Source organism: Nematolebias whitei, chromosome 14 (assembly GCF_014905685.2).
Source record: "Nematolebias whitei isolate Nwh7 chromosome 14, NemWhi1, whole genome shotgun sequence".
NCBI lineage: Eukaryota > Metazoa > Chordata > Actinopteri > Cyprinodontiformes > Rivulidae > Nematolebias > Nematolebias whitei.
In genome coordinates, this window is record NC_056511.1 from 11,171,080 (window position 1) to 11,190,485 (window position 19,406).

Sequence of the window (19,406 nt, forward strand, 5' to 3'; positions counted from 1 at the left end):
TCATCCATCCATCATCCATCCATCCATCCATCCATCCATCCATCCATCCATCCATCATCCATCCATCCATCCATCCATCCATCCATCCATCCATCATCCATCCATCCATCCATCCATCCATCCATCCATCCATCCATCCATCCATCCATCCATCCATCCATCCATCCATTATTTTCTGCTTATTCCGAAATTGGGTCTCAGGAATAGGAGCTTGAGCATTTGCCATCTCTTCCAGCTCTTCTGGGATGGGCTAACCAGCCAAGGTTACATTCATGTCCCATTAGCCAGATTTGGTAAGGGTCAGATCGCCAAGGACCCGTCTTCGGCCACTGCCTTCGGCCACTGCCTTCAGCCACTGCCCATGGCAGCATGTACCCAACTAGTATGGCCCTCCTGCAGGTGGTGGGCCCACAGGAAGGCAAACTCCTTCGAGCTGAGTCCTACGGGCCCCATGGGTAGAGACCCAGTCACCAGGCACTCGCTGAAGAGCCCCTCCACCAGTCCTGGCTCCAGAGTGGGGCCCTGGTAACCCATGTCTGGGCAAGGGACACTGAGCTCCTTGTTTTTTTTTTTCCTGTCCATATATTCGACATCACTCTATTTGTCTGGCCTGTCACCCAGGACCAATTTGCCTTGGGAGACCCTACATGGTGCAATTATAATTTGGACCTTGGGTTTTTCTGTGTGGACTTTGCATGTTCTTCTGTGCTTGCATGGATTTTTTCTGGGCGCTCCGTTTTCCTCCCACAAACCAAAACCATGCATGTTGGGCTGCCTTCAACCCAGGCCTCCCTTGCAAAAGAGATCTGTGATCTCAATGGGATTTGCCTGATTAAATAAAGGTTAATAAAATAATAATAATAATAATTGATCTTAACAGCATAGCTCCTGGTGACTTCTTAGATAATTAACGTTATTAACTGACTTTATATGTATGTGAATGTGCAAAATCGAAATTATGAAATATCATTTTACGTTTTATTTCTTGTTGCGGAAACGGGCTTCCAGAGATAGGGAGCACGTTTAACAAATATATGTTAATTTGGCATGCCACACTTTTAACCTACATGAGTTACATGACTCCGCCCCTTCTCTCTCCTGTCTCCTCCCTTTGTGCGGTTTATAGCTACTTCTCGGCTAGTACTGGGACACGCGCATATACACAGGTACGTTTGGTATCTTTTAAGTGGAATATTACACAGCTAAAACTTACATCACTGCTCAGCCATGTCAGTGAGTGATTTCTGAGTCGTGAGTTCCGTTTTTCTGCCAGGTTCAACCGAAGCAGGACGCAAATGCAGTAAGATGCTGGGCCTGCTACTCTTGCCAACTGCAGCTAGCTTGTTGGCTAATATCTGGCGTTGCGGTCATTTGAATTGGAAAGTAGTCGGCAGTTGTGCAGGTTGATGGTCATCAAGAAGTTCATCATTTTTCATAGCTTTGGCAGGTCACGAGCTCTCTGCTTCACGAGCCGTTTTGTTGCTTATCAGATTCACTTTTCCCTCCTTACCACCTTGACAGTAAGCTAGTGCTAATTTGTTAGCCAAGCGAGGGCATGATGCTGCCTCAATGTATTAACCTTTTTGTCACGAGTGTGGCTTCAGTATATTTGTCTTTTTTATATTTTTTTTAAACCCAGCAATTTTTAACCACATTTTTTTTTACTTTTGTCTCAGTTATTTTTCCTTGAGGCTTAAGGAAAGTGGTGCTGAAGGACGGTTAAATGTACAGATGCTTGGAGTACATCGTGCAGCTTGACTCTTTCAGTGATATTCGTGGTGTGTATAAATGTACCCGTAAACCAGAAGTCTTTAAACCCTACTGGACACCTCAGCTGGGTTGGCACCTATTCCCACGTCCTCTATACGTCCTTATGACATTTCTGCATGTGAGGAAACCATGCGAGGGTGTGTGTGGAGCCCACTGAGTCACCGGCCTTGTCATTTCGTCAATATAGCCATGACTGGTTTCAGGGCTGTCTGAAGGTCCCATGAATGATCTGACATTGAGAGCTACACTTTATTGTAAGATACTCATGAAGTATAGTTGGTTAATTAGAATTTGAGAGGAAATTTAAAGCTACTCACAAACAAGTTGGTTGATGCAATGTGCTAGATGGATGTAGTCATTTTCACTGTTCTGAAAATCCTGCTCAAGTAAAAGAGAGAAGTATAGAGTCAAAACATATCTTAGATGTCCCACGAAGAGTTTCAGTTGGATCCAAGTAATATTTTTGTTGGTTAGCATTTTTATTCTTAATAATGTATTATTTAATCTTGTTTGCACGGTTATTTATTCTGAGACCAATATCAGTAGTTGAAAAATGTCTTGAGACAACAACAAAAAAAGTTCATATATGCAAAATATTTCCATGTTTTTATTTATTTTTTAATAAACTGAAATTTTTAATGTTTTTTTTTTCAATATGCTGAAGTTAAACTAAGTGTGGTTGAATTAATGAGTCTTATAAACGCATTACTTTTCAGAAGTCATAAGCCAAAAGTTTGGAGATGACTGTTTTAAGCTCGTAAAGGTGATTACATCGATCGCAATCTTAATGACTTTTGACAGTTAATCCAGCTGGAATAAAACTGGATTTTAATTCCATTCGTTCACTGAACAGGCACGCATATAATATTGGTCTGTAACTTTCCAAATTCACACTCATTCAGTTGTGGTTGTTTAATTCGATCATTTGACAGGTTTGATTTGGTTTTTGCCAGTAAATCAGGAATTGCAACGACACAAAATAGTATAATTCAAAGTTTCCTTCATGGTGTGGACTCTCCATTCTGTTTAAATATATACTATCTTCTGTCAATATGAACATGTTTATCAATACTCCTGTGCAACTTCTGTTCCTGTACTGTTTTTTTATAAATGCTTTTTACACCTTGTGGGTGATGAAATGTCTTGCTCAACTGGATGTGAATAAAGTAAAGGACAAAGAGTTGCTCTCATACATGATAGCAGGCGGCTCATAAGATTAGCACACAACTCTCTTTGTCCATTCTGTACTTGGCTGTTTTCAGTTTGAAACACGAGCTTAAGGTACATAAAATAACTTGTGTTTTATGTGAAATAGTTTTAAATGAAGAGGGCATACTTGGCTAAAGTATTCACAATGGCTAGGACAAAAGTACTTTTTTTTTTAATGCTGTAGAATGCTATAAGGGAGGAAAGTCAGTGTAGTAAAGAACAATTTTCACTTTTTTCCAGTCAATGACCTTCATTTGCCCTTGCCTTTTTTTTGTTTTGGAAACTTTATGCTCACTTAGTTCCGTTAGCCCACCTTTGTTCTGGTTTCAGCTTTAGTTTTGCCAAACTGCAAGGCAAGAGTTTGAACATACAAACTCTTTTTTTGCTTTCTTCTCCAGATAATGGCTGTACCTCCCACCTACGTTGACCTTGGAAAGTCAGCCAGGGATGTTTTTACAAAAGGATATGGTAAGCACCAAAAGGCCAGTCGCACTTAACCGTAGTTATTTCTACTAATTCTGCAGAGGAATTATTTAGAGAATGTATTTAGAATCGCAGTGAAACACTGGTTTAAGATATAAAGGTCGAAAGTCTTCCTGCTGATTTAATTAAGAGTTTCTGTTTTACACACTGCTGCGTGGTGCATGGTGGTTAAACACCAATGTTCAATAAAATAACTTGGATATTTCAACATCTTTCACCTGTTTGATTTTTACGTACCACCAAGGCTGAATTATAATCTGTGTAACAGTGGCTGCATGTTGAGGCTCAGGACTAATGCAAAAGAAAAGGTTCTTCATCTTGAGCTCTGTTGTTCTTATTCATAGCAATAATATCATCATCTCTAGCTGTCAATCAAAGTTGTGCAGGGTATTGTGAAAATACTTTTATGATTAAAAAAAAAAAAGAAAACGGGTTATTTTCAGAATGTCTCTTGTGACAAAGTGCAGAATAAAACTTTAAAAGAGGCATTTTGCTATGAAACCAGATTAACAAACGTGATGTTGGAGAGCGACACAAAGTTTTCATCGTCTAATAAAAATGACTCGATTCGAGTTTTTATCCTATTAAACATTTAAGAATCTGAGTGAGTTTTTCATGTGTTTAAAGGGTTTACCTGGTTATTATTTCACTGCCTTCCTGATGCTGTTTGGATTTATTTACTGATTTATTGTTAATACGGTTTCAGGATTCGGGCTCATCAAGCTGGACTTGAAGACAAAGTCTGACAATGGACTGGTAAGTTGCCACCATTCATTATCAGATTATCAGTTCTTCCAGTTCAGGCTGCGGGAGTCTATTGCTTTAGAAGGTCCTTGCTGACAGTGAAGCTCGTTGTCTGATTCCCACAAAATGTTTGAATTAATTTGTATTCAAAAAGAAAAGAAAAAGTGTTAAAAATCAATGTATCTCTACATTTGAATTTTGTTCCATACTAAATGCAAAGATGTTTAACTACTGTGTAAATGCACTCAAGATTTTGGATCAAGTAGCTGTTCAAAAACCAAAGTATGACAGAGTGTTGAACTTATATCAGCCAAAAAACAAAAAGAAAATCCTAAATGCTTTTCATGTGTTTCAGACTAAACACTACTTTGTGAGCATCACACACATCAATACTGAAATGTTTTGTCCCGAATAAATATTCATCTATTAGAAACTTCTATATGACGGGTTATTTTTGCCTATAGGAGTTCACCAGCGCATGTTCTGCCAATACTGAGACCAGTAAAGTTGCTGGGTCGTTGGAGACCAAGTACAAGTGGATGGAGCATGGACTGACCTTCACAGAGAAGTGGAACACTGACAACACCCTGGGGACGGAGATCACCATTGAGGACCAGGTGATGTGGTGTGACAAGTAATATTAAAATATATTTGGAGAGCATGTAATTAATGTTTTTTTTTTAAATGTGACTCGTGTTGCTATTTGCCAAGGATTGTAACGAGTCCAAAGTATATCTGAACTGGGTTTTAAACAAACTATAGCTCTATAAATATAAATGTTTTTCAAATGTATTCCTCCTGTTAAAACTAGCACAGGGTACGATGACAGTCTTTGTTGTAATGTCATCTCCTGCTTTTTCCACAGTTGACTAAAGGTCTGAAGCTCACATTTGAGTCCTCCTTCTCCCCAAACACTGGGTAATGACTTTTTTCAACAGTTTACTTCTGATAACTGGGTACCTCGTCTTAATGAACATCACTTTTTTAGTACATTGCCATAAAGTTGGGTGTATCCATAGAATGTCAATAATAATTTTTAAATTTCTCCTAAACATACTGTCAGCAAGAAAGGTGGCAAGATCAAGACGGGCTACAAATGTGACCACGTCAACCTCGGCTGCGACGTCAACTATGACATCAATGGCACAGCTATCCACGGTGCCGGCGTGGTGGGCTATGAGGGCTGGCTCGCTGGCTACCAGACGACCTTTGAGGCGGGGAGGAACAAGGTCACTCAGAGCAACTTTGCTGTTGGATACATGACTGATGAGTTCCAGCTCCATACAAATGTGTAAGTCTACAAGAAGCAGCGCATGAACATCACACGCTCTTCCACCATCTTATAAGTTGTAGATCTAATATTGATTCTCCTGAAATTAAGTTATTCAAATTAATACTGAACTAATAAGTGATGCATCTTGTGGGAATTCAAATTTATTGTAGAAAAAAAATTGGAAGACGTATTATGCTATAGTTTTAACTCTCTAAATCTCTAAAGGTTGCCTCCCCAGCTAGGTGTCAACCATTTTAGGGGACTAGAGTTAAAAACATATCAACAATCTGTCTGTATTGATTTAAAAAAAAAAAAGTATAAATTTATAAATAGTTCTCGCTGGCCTTGTCTTATGATTACTTTGATCAACTTTTTCCAGACATTAAGACGAGGTTGATGCAGAAATCAGAGTTTTGGAACTTAAAAATGTGCTAATATAGACTTCCAGTGACATCATAGAAAACAATCTTAATGAATAACCGCAAGTAGAATACACCATCATCTAACACTACTTATATGAAGGATCAGGTTAGAGAGACTTATATTTAAATATAAAAAATTAACAAAATTATTTAGCAATTCACTTCCTATTATAAGTACAAGAACTGTTTCTCCACTCTGGCTGCTTTTGGGCAGATGGAAATATGTAGAAGTTTGTCAGTCTGTTTACAGTTTTCAACTTTACTTGAATGCTTGTTGTCACAGGACAAAACAATGCACCGTTTGGGCATTTTTCTACTGCAGGAGCTCATTGTTTGTTTGGTTTAGGTCTCTCCAAATGGTGGGGATGGTCGAGCACTAAAACTGCTCTTGTGGAAACGGATCAATAGCTCTAGTACAGGTGTATCTAAAAAAAATTAGAATATCATAACAAAGTTCAATATTTTTTGTCAATCATTTCAGAAAGTGAAACTCAGATTACATGGATTCATTACACAGAGTGAAATGTTTCAAGCCTGTTTCATATAATTTTTTAGGAAAAAAACAAAACAAAATTCAGTCTCAGAAAATGAAAATATTACACAGCCAGCGGTGACTCAGTTGGTTGAGCTGCCGCCTCTCAGCGAGAAGGTCGCTGGATCGAATCCCAGTCAGGGGGCCTTTCTGGGTGGTTTGCATGTTCTCTCCGTGCATGCGTGGGTTTTCTCTGGATACTCCGGTTTCCTCCCACTGACCAAAAACATGCATGTTAGGCTGATTGGTAACTCTAAATTGTCCCTAGGTATGAATGAGAGTGTGAGTGTTTGTCTCATTTGTCTCTGTATGTGTTCCTGTGATGGACTGGAGACCTTTCCAGGCTGTCCCCCCGCCTCTCATACAGTGACTGCTGGAAATGGGCAGTGACCCCCACAACCCTAAAAGGAAGAAGCGGGTAAAGATGATGGCTGGATGGACGTAGCCAGCAGTTGAAATGAGTTTCCTCTGCAGGGTAGTTGGATCCCATAGTGATAGGGTGAGAAGTTCAGTCATCTGGGAGAGACTCAGATTAGAACCACTGCTCCTCCACATCGACAGGAGCCAGTTGAGGGTTCGGGTATTTGGTAAGGATGCTCCCTGAGCACCTCCCTGGAGAGGAGCTTCAGGTATGTCCGATTAGGAGGAGACCCCTGGGAAGACCCAGGAGAAGCTGGAGAGACTGTCGATTGGCCTGAGAACACCTTGGAGTCCTCCCAGAAGAGCTGGAAGAGTTGGCTGAAGAAAGAGATGTTTGGACCTTCCTGCTCAAGCTGCTGCCCCCACGACCCGACTGGAATAAGCGGACGATAATGGATCCATCCATCCATCGCCAGCTTTTGACACCTTTGGCAGAGTGGGCAGGAGCCAAGTCCTGTTGGAAAATGAAATCGGCATCTCCATAAAGCTCGTCAGCAGAAGGCAGCATGAAGTCTCTAAAATGTCCTGGTAGATGCAGCGTTGAGTGTGAACTTCAGAAAACACAGTGGACCAGCACCAGCAGAGGACATGGCCTCAAACCATCACTGACTCTGGAAACCTCTCTGGACTTCAAGCAACATGGATTCTGGACCTCTCCACTCTTCCTCCAGACTCTGGGGCCTTGATTTCTAAATGACATGCAGAATTTACTTTCATCTGAAAAGAGGACATTGGACCACTGAGCAACAGTCCAGTTCTTTGTCTCCTCAGCAGGTAAGACACTTCTGACGTCGTCTCTGGTTCAGGAGTGGCTTGACTTAATGAGACATTTGTAGCTCATGTCTGGAGTTAATCAACTGATTAGGCTGTGCCATCATGAGTTTACAGTATTCACAATGCAGTATTCAATTTTTCTGAGCTGTTGTTTTTTAATATCTGTAAGACATAGTCATCAAAATTACAAAAAATAAAGGTTTGAATTATTTCACTCTGTGAAATGAATGAGTTTCACTTTCTAAAATGATTGACAAAAAAAATCTAACTTTTTCATGATATTAAAATTTTTTGAGATGCACCTGTATTGCTCCTACACAAAATGTTTTTTTTTTTTTTTTACTTTGCCCAACACATTTTCTTGTTGCCTGTTCAGGTTTCTGTTAGAAGCCACTTGGTTATTTGTTCACCCAAGTGAAAGGAGTTCTTATTGAAGTGAGATGGAGTGGTTTGCAGTGAGAACACAAAAAAGGAAATGGTGTCAGACGGTGATCGTGAGGGACAGGGCTTGTTCCTGCTGTGCCCTCTGACAAACCTCGTCAGTTTCAGTCTGCAGCTAAAGTGGTAATGCAGGGTCAGACTAAGGTTAATGTGGGCTTTTCATCAGTGAAGGTGAATCTTAGATGTTTTCAGGTCAGACGTGTAAGATCCAAAAAGCTTTTTTTTATTTATTTTTCCCGCAAAAGTTTTAGTTGCTTTTTTTTTTTTTTTTTTTTTTAGATGGAAACTGGAAATAAATTATAATTGTACTGCAGTTCTGTGAAATTAATCAGAAACCGTTATTTCCTCAGAAATGATGGTACAGAGTTTGGTGGTTCCATCTACCAGAAGGTGAACGACAAGCTGGAAACAGCTGTCAACCTGGCCTGGACTGCTGGGAACAGCAACACCCGCTTCGGCATCGCTGCCAAGTATCAGATTGATTCGGATGCATCTTTCTCTGTGAGTAACTTGCATTTTCAAATTAGTTGTAATTAAAAAGTTCCCCCTTTAAAATCAAGGCGTTTGTGTGGACTTGTTTGCCTAAAAGAGGTTTATTCTGATGTAAAGGCTCCACAGCTATAAGTCCATAAAGTGTAATGGATCACATTTCCCTTGACTCTCCATTCAAGCAAAATGTTCATCAGGAGGAGTCCGTCTGCTGCAGAAAGGCTTCTGCTAATTTAGTCCCGTCTATCACATTAGTCGTAAATCCCCCTTGCAGCCGAGCCAATTAGTGCGCTTGGTTGTTAAGGTCTGTTTTCGGGACCACGTTTGTTTGAACTGACAGTTTTTTAAATTATAAATTGGTTTACTGTAACAAGTTCAAGTTAGAACATACTTTAAGCATTTATTACTTTCACAAGATTCTTCATTATCATAAAAGGAGATCTATTTTTAATATGGATATGTTAATTATTTTAAGTAAATCTTTGAAAACGTTGGCGAAGGGGCTACAATTCAACTCATTATTTTACCTTGCACGTTGGTGTAGATTTTCAGTTTTCAGAAGTCAAACCTAAGTGGTTAAATAGAAGTTATTTAATTAAATATTTAACATTTAATTGTTTCCTTTCAAATTTGTACACAGGCCAAGGTGAACAACTCCAGCCTGGTGGGACTGGGCTATACTCAGACTCTGAAGCCAGGTGAGAACAGCCAGTTGATTATTAGTCATTTGTTTAAATGAATTGTAATTTCTGACTCGTCTCACAAATCAATATTTTAATGATTACTCAAAAAGCTATTTAACAAGAATGATTTCTACAAAGATTTACAAGTGAAAGTATTGAAGGAACATTAGGTGTCAGATTTGGGCGCTGTTTAGGATCTTGAGTACAGTAGTCCCTCGCTACTTCGTGGTTTGTTTATCGTGGACTCGCTCTATCGCGGTTGTTCAAAATAAGATTGGACATGACACACAGTTGGCTGATTGATGGATGAGCCGCAGGATCGGCATGGAATTTTTATTTAAAATAAATTATCTTAAATTATTTAGCACCTGCTGCACATTTGTGCAGCACACAGCTGCAGAAAAAGCTTCCTCCTGCATCTTTGTGCAGCCCATACTGCAGGATAATCTTCCTGCTGCAGCTGATCAGCTGATCTCCATGCATGATCAACTGTTCACCGTGCAGAGCTGAGAAGTGAGCGTGGCCAAGAGCGCTTGCAGGTGGCACAGAGCAAAGAATGTAGGGAGTTGAAAACATGACATTCTTTGCTCTTTTTAGAGCTTTCAGAGTTTAGAAACATTGTTTAGAATATTACAAGAGTGTGGGAAGGTTTAAAACTCCTTAAAAAATAAATAAAATAAACTACTACTTAATCCTTGTACTACTATCCCTACTTCGGTTTTTCACTTATCTCTGGGCTTCAGGGTGATCCCCTGCGATAAACGAGGGACTACTGTAATTTAAATATTGAGTAATTCAAGTAGCAGCCTCTATAAATATTTAATTAAGTGGTGTAAAATGTATACTTTTTGTTTTGCAGGCATCAAGCTTACGCTCTCTGCTCTACTTGATGGCAAAAATATCAACTCCGGTGGCCACAAGCTCGGTCTTGGTCTTGAGTTCCAGGCATAAGAGGGGGAAAAGCCAGTGGCTCTTCTACGAGCATTTTCTCACCAAAAAAAAGAAGAAATCAATCCTTTTACTAGTCCCACCTCACAAACCCCCTTCCCCTTAAACATGTTACAGGTAGAAGCAAGGCAGAGTGGTGAATTTTGGAACAAAACTGATAGTTTAATTGAAGGTTCGATGGTACATTGCATAACTTGCAGAAGCCTTGAATGCATTCATGTTGGTCTCGTTTATTTTTTCTTATACATTCTCATGCAATGCTTTAAAAAAATTTTTCTTGTATATTTTAAATCAAGTGAAAAGGGACAATTTAAATCAAATCAGCCCCAAATCCAAAACCGGCATGACACCGTTACGCAGTTGTGAATTTATGCCTTCAGATGGTGCTGTTACATAGCACAAATGAACACTTTACTTCAAAAGGTATAGCGAAAAAGTTTTATTCGAATATTTCAACACTGAGCTTGTCTACGTCTTTATTTTAAAGGGGAAGAGTTAGTTGTCCCGGATGTACGCAGCTACCAGTAGCTCCAAGAGACACTACATCCCAATGTGTACATTCTATATTTTTGTGTCACCTGTCTTTTTTTGTGTCTGTGCATTTGGTGAGAGTCATGTTGTTACGTTTAGCAGCAGAGAATATTATTTTATGAGAGTCTTGTGTAGTTGAAACCACTTGAAGTCTTACTAAGGCAGATGTATAAATTTATCTGGTCAAGAACACAACAGGTCCAATTGTCATGCACGTAACTGAGCTCTTGGTCAGAGTTTGTGCTTTTTAGGAGGAGGATGGAAAGAATAAATGCACTCCAGGAAATGGTTGTCTTCCACAACTGATTATGGGAATCAAGATTGTTGTGCTTGACAGGATTGTCACTCCTTGGAACTAAATAAAAAGCGTCTTGATCCAGTTTCTTCTTCTTTTTTTTTTGCCTCCCTTGTGATCTGCATCTGATTAGTAAACTTTCTTAGGGTAATTTTATGTGGCTGCCTCTTTATCATTACAATCACACTAATACACTATTGTTGGACTGTGAGCAGCTTCATTAAAGCGGTTAAATTTGTGGGTTTTGCTCAAAGGCACTACAGAAATGAAAATGGTAAAGGGAAGTATTGGTAATTCGGTTTTACAGTCGAGAGTTCCTGATAAAAAAACAACTTTCCCATTTTTTTTATATGTAATGCCATTACCACCCTGACATCCTAAAGGTTGTTACTGGATGTCTGAATTATGACTAAATTGTTACGGAGGTCTTAAAGAAACCAGAAATCAATATAATGGAAGGTGATTAACTTTTTTGTTATTGACAAATTCACTTGCACTGAGCTATAATTTAGGAGAAAATACTTTGTTTTAAACTGAGTGCTTGTGTCACAACAGATCCGAACAGTGAAAGCATTTGTATCGTCTAAGGTCTTCGTAAACCATATAAAAATATTCAGAAAATTTTAAAAATACAAGGCCTACAAGATCTACTGTATTTTATAAAAGGCACATTCATACACAAGGCCCGTACAACAATACAAGTAAAATGGAACTGACCACAAGAGACTAAACAGAATGGCTGCAGTTCAATGCAAAAATATAAAATCTAAATAGACAGGGATACTGCTGGAAATAGATAAACGAGCAAAACTGGAAGGACCGAACAAACCACGCCCACTTCCTCATATTTAATTACTAGGCCACACCTCCTCTGTCAGTCAACAAGATGGCGACGTACGCAAGTATGGGGCGAAGCAGGATTAGTATTTACGCTGTTTGTTTGGTTATTTTCCTTCAGCTGTTGGTCAGTGGCTGCCTGTCCACACCAATTCCACAAACACCGAACGGTAAGACTCTTGAGTGATATTTTAGCGATAGCGGAAGATGTCTTATTTTTTAATTTGACGACAGGGGGCTATCGAGTTAGCTTAGTGTGTGACGTTAGCATTACTCTCGCCTGTTAGCAAGTCATGGCAATTACAACTAGGCCTTTTTCTGTTGAGCAAACGTCATAAGCATTTTTATTATTGGTATTAGAACGCGGAAGATGTTTCCGGAAGTAATTCCTCAGCTAAAATGATGTGCTGGCGATAAACAACCTTTAAGTTTATCTTTTAAGTTATCAGGTCTCTTGTAAATGAGTCCTCGAGGCTCAATGGGAGTTACCTGTCTAACTAAAGGTTGAACGAATGAAAAAGTTTTGTTTCATAAATCTGTAAACTAAAGCAACTTGCCTGTTTTTTCTCGACCTATTAACTTAATATTTAATATATAATGATGGTTAAGATCATAGTTTTTAAGGACAAGAACACCCAACGATTTGCCAAGACCAAATAAAGGGACCGAGTCCAAAAGGTAATTGTTTGATGTCTGTATTTTTTTTAACCTGTCTGTTAATCATTAAAGAAAAACATTTGAAGTTGACATGATGAATTGGAGACACAGTTGTGGCTGTTGACATTTGATAAAAAAATTTTTACAGTGCATGTAAGTGTTGTTGCTTAAAGAAAGTTCATGTTGCATAAATAACTATAACATCTGTAAACAGTTGAAACATGTTTCATACTTGTGTTAAATAAAATGCATTTACTCAACACAAGTATGAAACATGTTTCATCTGTTTACAGATGTTATAGTTATTTATGCAACATGAACTTTCTTTAAGCAACAGCACTTACAGTGCATTTATAAGTCCTGGATATTTTTTGTAAGAAGAAACAACTCTTTAAAACTATCAAGTATTTTACTTTATAAATTTTATTTATCGCCTCACATTTTTCAAACTAATCCTCGTCTCTGCGTAGTATTAATGCGCTTATGCTAAATTCTGGTTAATTGTCCATTTATTTTTAAGAAGTAGAGTGCTTCAAACTTTACTGAATATAGCTCCAGTGCTGCTTGTCATATTTTGGGACGGGTGTAATTTTATGAGTTTTATTTTAGATGTACTGTGCTTGCACTACGTTGACTAAGTGGAAAAAACAAATAGCTGAGCTGACATTGAAGCTCTGAGTGACCTAGTAGTTTGTCCAGTGATTGTATCAAAGTTCTGTAATTTTTGTCTTTTTAATAGAAATTCAATGTTATAATTTGTCTGTATGGCAGTCAGATTATCACATGGCTTTTTTCCCCCTTTAGCAATAAAAAAAGAGACATACTTTTTCCCTTTCCTTACATAATGTTTACCAAAATTAAGCAAATAACTTATCTTGCATTACTTTTCAAATATGTTTGTATGCTGAATATCTCACATGCTGTTTTTTCAGTAAAAGAAAACAAAGGTCTCTTGTTCAGTGATTATTTATGCTGGCGAAGGCCCATGCCTATGAATAGACTCTTTCTCCTCTTAGAGAAGTGTTGCTTCTACGTGATTCAAGTCCTCAGTGTTCTCCTCCTGTCCGGTCCTAGGCAACGCCTTATGCTCCCAGAGGATGAAATAATGGTGATGCTTGTTGGTTAAATGATGCTATAGAGTCAGGAAGGACGACATAGTTTAAAAACGCATTCAGGAGTTGAGTTAAAATATATATTTTAAAGTGCTTTTTGTTTACAAAATGTAAAAAAAAAAGTTTTTTTAGGTTTAGAATATTGCAACATTTACAACCTGCGTATGCTTAAAATTGGGAAAACTTTGTCAAACATTTTTCAGACATCTCATTTATGTCCTGTTTGTGTAAATCTGAATTAGACAGGGTATCTGCAAACACAACTTCTCTGACGTTAGTTGTGTTGTGAGAAAATAGAAAAGTATACTAAACTATGTTTTCATTCAATATGTACATCTGGGCTGGGTGATACGGCTCAAAATAAATCAGATTTTTAAAATTGATTCTGTTATGTACTTGGATACAACTGGTAAAGTGAAGATATGTGTACAGGGGCTTAATTCAAACAAACTAATGTAGTATTTAGCAATATTTGTATTTACAGCTTTGCTTCCCATTAAAGATTGCTACATAATCAAAAGAGACATCTGGATGTCAGTCACTGCCTATGTTGTTGTGGTGTCCCTGTAATGATAATCTGTGTAATTTTCCCATTTCCCCCTGAATGAAAGTTCCCATTTTAAGATTCAGAGTGATCTTTAGTCGTTTCCTGTTAGTTATTTTTACAATTTCTCATCTGTTCTTTGTTTTGGTTGAAGTATTTTATTTTTTGTTAACTATATTATTACCTATAGCTTTTATATTGGCTGCCAACAGCTTCTTTTTCTAAGTTCTGGTCACCAGAAGCAATATACTTGTGTGCTTCTTGAAATGAAAGTGTCTTTTGTAAAAGTGTCTGAAGCAAAATCATTGCATTTGGAATTTTTAATTAAGAGCCCTGTTTTGACATAAAAATGCAGTTGTTTCCGCAAATATATTGTTAATGTTTTTCATTTAATTTTATATTTCATCTTTTATTTTTTAACTATCTAAAGTATTTCTTGTGTCTACTTTTATCCAACAGAGATGGGGAAAACATCCCAGAGTCCTACCAACCAAGGTAAAGGTGCAGCAAACACCTCATCCATTCCAGAGGACCCAACACCTGCTTCCAGTAAACCCAACACAACAGGAGATGGTAAAGATGTGAAGACAACACCTGCTTCCAGTAAACCCAACACAACAGGAGATGGTAAAGATGTGAGGACAACACCTGCTTCCAGTAAACCCAACACAACACCTGCTTCCAGTAAACCCAACACAACAGGAGATGGTAAAGATGAGAACACAACATCCAATGAACCTAAAACAAATCCATCAAGCGACAAAGATCATACAGCCACTGAAATTGCCTCTTCTGCTGATGAACTGCCTGAGACTTCCCAGAGCATTCATACAAAAAAAACACTACCTGCTATCTCAACAGGTAAAACGCCCTCACAAGTTGCTTCGTCACATACCACTACACACCCTCCATCAGTAGCTCCCACTACCTCTGTCAAAATGCCAGAACCAACTAAAACTGAACCAAATGAGTCTGGTGTACCTGACACCCTCAATGATGTTGGCAAGCTGAGCCCATTCACCACAGAAAGTATTAGTTCTGGCCTGCTGGACAGTAGTAATGGGCAATCTACCACTCCCACCAGTGAGGATGATGGCTTGAATGAGGATGATGAAGATGAGAGCATCTACTCTGATACTTCCAATGAAAGCAAAATGGACCAAAATCCGCTGGTTAATGAGCTGGACATGACCCGTTACAAGGAAGCTGACAACTACAACTCAGAACAGGAGGATTCGCATTTCTTCTTTCATCTGATCATCGTGGCCTTCCTGGTGGCCATTTTCTACATCACCTACCACAACAAGAGGAAAGTGAGTGTTGGCATGTTAACAGCTGAGCAGCTGTTCTTACGGTATTGACCAGACCTAATCAAATATATTATTTTTATGTTGTGTAGGGGTGGGCATTTTTATCAAAAACATATCCCTCCCTACCATCTAATGCTCTAAACAGAAGACCAACATAGAACAATTTATGCTTCCCACAATTTGTTATTTTTCACCCTTTTCTCATGCAGAGCTATTTATCTTGACAAGTGTCAGCAAACGACCTGTTTACAAGCAGGGAAAGCCGTCTGGAGTGCTAATGTCAGTTGCTGCTTTTATTATTTAGGACTGTGGCCTGCTTCAAGTTCAAGTATGTTTATTGTCATTTCACCACATGTGGTACATGAGGTTGAACTAAATTATGTACACAGGGTCCCAGTTACACCCAAAAACAGCAAAAATATAAAGTGTAAAAAGAAACCGTATATAAGGATCTAAGATTCATTCATTCAACCTTTATTTAGACAGGTAAATCCCATTGAGCCTCGAGTACTCATTTACAAGAGAGACCTGATTTCAACAAAGAATGATGACAACAATGGACAACAACAATAGACAGTTGTAAAAAGTCATACAGTTTTTTTTAATATATATATATATATAGAAATATATATATATATATATATATAATTTATTTATATATATTTTTTAACAAATAGGATGTCTAAAAAAAAGAAAAGTAACAAAAAAACAGCTAGATTTTAAGGCGAATGTAGAAAACTAAAAACAGGAACATGTCTGCATTGGTCTTTGCCAGGAGTCCAACAGATTCTTAAAGCCACTTAGAGAGGTCAAGGTCGAGAGCTTCAGATCTTTTTGTAAGATATTCCAGGAAACAGGAGCAGAGTAGGAGAAGGTCCTTTTACCAAGTTCAGTCTGCACTGAGGAAACACTGCAGGTAATAATGTCCTGAGAGCGCACGCTGTAGTGCACTCACGCAGAGACATGGAGGAGATGTATGAAGAAAGCAGACCAAGAAGTGATTTAAAGATGAAAATGTACCAGTGAGAGAGTCTGCGTGAAGTTAATGATGACCAGTTAACCAGTGAATACAGGGTGCAGTGGTGGGTACGATAATCACAGCCAGTTATGAATCTTAGTGCACCATGATAGACTGCATCCAACATCTGCAGGGTTCTTGTAGGAGCGTTCATGTAAATAATGTCACCGTAATCAATGGAGGGAAGGAAGGTCACAGATACAAGGCGTTTCCTAGCATTCAGAGTTAGACAGGATCTGTTTCTGAAAAAGAAACCCAGTTTAACTTTCAGTTTCTTTACCAAGTTTTCCACATGGAGCTTAAAAGAGAGATGCGAGTCGACCACGGTACCCATATATTTATAGGAATCAACAAACTTAACCGGGACACCATTTGAGGATGAAATCAGAGGAAGAACTTCTGGGACCGACTTCCTATTTGAAAAAAGCATCCCTTTGGTTTTGTCGGCATTTAGGACAAGTTTGAGGTGGAACAAATCTGTCTGGATGATGTCAAATGCAGATTTCAAAAGCTGGAAAGCCTTATCAATTGTTTTAGCTTGACAATAAACAACTGTGTCATCAGCATAGAAATGTATGGATGCATTAGGGATGTTTTTACCTACATTACGTATGTAGATTGTAAAGAGGGTGGTCCTAAGACTGAGCCTTGTGGTACACCATTGTTAACTGTTAAAAAAACTGGCGGAAGTATCATCATAGATATACACTAAGATATATGCTAAACGAACGCCAAATGGTACACGAAAGATTAAAAATATACGCTAAATACTAGTAATGCAAAACAGTATGATGTAACAAAAGCAGCCTGAACACGAGTCTTTGTGAACAGATGGGTTTGATTGAATACAGCAGCATGAGATAATCGGCAACATGAGATCAGCAGCATGGATAACCAGCAGCACATATCACCAATCAAAGTGGCATTACAATGATCCCCCCACCACAAACACACACACACAGTGATTATCCTGGTTAGGGATTTATGAGTCCAACAGCTTCAGGGTAGAAGCTGTTCCTCAGTCTAGTGGATATATATATATATGGTATATATTCCTTCTTCCAGGAGTTATGGTGGGCGGGAGCACCACAACTGGAGCAGCACCGTTATAAAACAACTTGACATGTCCCTACTAGGTGATAGTGTAAAAAAAAAACAACAACAAGTGAAAATAGTTGACAGTTAATAGTTTTTTTTTTTTTAAATTTGCACTTTGCTTTAAATGTTCAAAATTTTCTGCCCATCTCAAAAATAGCAGTTAAAAAGTTCTAATTGCTTGAGACTTTTTTATTTATTTATTTTTTTACTGTTTATAGCTGTAACTATATTTTTTTAATTTTCCATTTAATAATTGCAGTGTAAAAAAAAAAAAACTGTTAAATTCAGTTAGCCAAAACATTACCTTGTGAGTTTGCGTTTGTTTTCCTTTTGCTGTTTCAAGCAGCATGCCCCTAAATTTCTGATGGTTGTTGAAGAATCCCCAACTACCACAAAGTCCTCCTGAAATGACATAAAATGCTCATTTAGTTATATTTTAATATATTGTCCAACATTTGCAGGGGAAATCTGGATTGCTGACTTGACCACAAATCTTAAAAGTCCAACAACGGCATAAATAGGAACAGATGCTTTGTAAAACACTGGGTCTGCCTGTAGAATTTCAATAGCAGGAATCAACTATTCAGTCTGAAGGAGACTGAAAATGATAAGAAAAGTCAGTGTACTTCATCATGTTGTGGTGAAAAGGACTACCATTATGTTTTATTTGTCAATTTTTTTTAACTTAAAAAAATATGTTAGTATTATAGTGGGGTGGAAAAGATCAAACATACAGCCTTTTGTTTCAGGGATTCAACCTATTAAGAATAGTAAGTAAGTAATCTTTATTTTTATAGCACCTTTCACAGACAATAACATCACAAAGTGCTTCACAAGCAAAACAAAAAAGAAACGGTAAACAAAATTTAACTAAAAGCCAGTCTGAATAAATAAGTCTTAAGATCTTTTTTTAAAGAGTCAGTGGAATCTGAGTAGCTCAGTGACCGAGTTGAAAGTTTAAAGAGTAAAACAGAATTTTATGCTTAAGAAAATAAGTGAACTACCTTAAAATGATAATCCTCACAATAAAATAATATAAAAGACACATTTTTCATCTGTCAAGTGTTATGAGAAAGGTTTTGTTGTACAATGTTCAAGTCAATTTGGATGTTAAAGTGCTAAAGTATTCCAGTTATAACTTTTATCTTGTCTGCCAGCTTGTCAAACCGGAGAAATATTTTACTGGATCAGCAGATGTACATCAAACACATTAACATGATTTCTGTCAGCATTTTTCACACAAACTCACATCTGTTCCATCCCGCCTCCCCGATGTTTTTCAGATCCTCCTCCTGGTACAGAGCCGTCGATGGAAAGATGGTTTATGTTCTCGTAACACGGTGGAGTATCAACGCCTGAGCCAGAACGTCAACGAGGCCATGCCGTCCCTCAAGATGACCCGAGACTATATTTTTTAATCAGCGCTTAAGAAATGAGTTGTGTGTCTAAACAAAAGCAGAATGGCCCTTCTGCCTGATCACTCATCAGATTCTGTGCTTTTTTTTGTTTGTTTTCTTTAATTTCATAAGCCTTTAGGAGATCAGGGGAAGATACTTTTTGACTATAATGTTCTTCAAGCCATTTTTGATATTGGGCTATTTTCACATCTTTTGTGTTTATAATATGTTAATTTTTTTGGTTTATTATAAGGTCTTTCTTGTGGGTAACTCAGCCTTACCTTAAGGGCTGTTTATTTTCCTTTATTTGGTCTTTTTATGCTTAATACAAACCTTAAAAAAAAGACCAACAACCATGTCATATTTAGGTCAGAACGTCATTCCTTAAGTTTTTTATTTTATTTTTTATTTACCCTAAT

At 38.0% G+C, this 19,406-nt stretch overlaps 2 protein-coding genes across 3 annotated transcripts; both read left to right on the top strand.

Moving 5' to 3' along the window:
- Positions 1-1,090: 1,090 nt before the first annotated feature.
- Positions 1,091-11,092, top strand: vdac1 (voltage-dependent anion channel 1). Its single transcript, XM_037687851.1, has 9 exons — positions 1,091-1,166; positions 3,378-3,447; positions 4,169-4,218; positions 4,671-4,823; positions 5,072-5,124; positions 5,270-5,497; positions 8,419-8,569; positions 9,198-9,255; positions 10,100-11,092. The coding sequence occupies exons 2-9, from the start codon at positions 3,381-3,383 to the stop codon at positions 10,189-10,191; spliced, it is 852 nt and encodes a 283-aa protein (XP_037543779.1). The 5' UTR covers positions 1,091-1,166; positions 3,378-3,380; the 3' UTR covers positions 10,192-11,092.
- Positions 11,093-11,882: 790 nt separating this feature from the next.
- Positions 11,883-19,132, top strand: c14h5orf15 (chromosome 14 C5orf15 homolog). Of its 2 annotated transcripts, XM_037687844.1 has the most exons (4): positions 11,883-12,021; positions 14,624-14,737; positions 14,873-15,477; positions 18,874-19,132. In XM_037687844.1, exons 1-4 carry the CDS (start codon positions 11,901-11,903, stop codon positions 19,006-19,008), a joined length of 975 nt encoding a protein of 324 aa, XP_037543772.1. In that variant the 5' UTR covers positions 11,883-11,900; the 3' UTR covers positions 19,009-19,132. The 2 variants fall into 2 exon arrangements, with proteins under 2 accessions (XP_037543772.1, XP_037543771.1); XM_037687843.1 differs by having other exon boundaries at positions 14,624-15,477.
- The last annotated feature ends 274 nt before the right edge of the window (positions 19,133-19,406 follow it).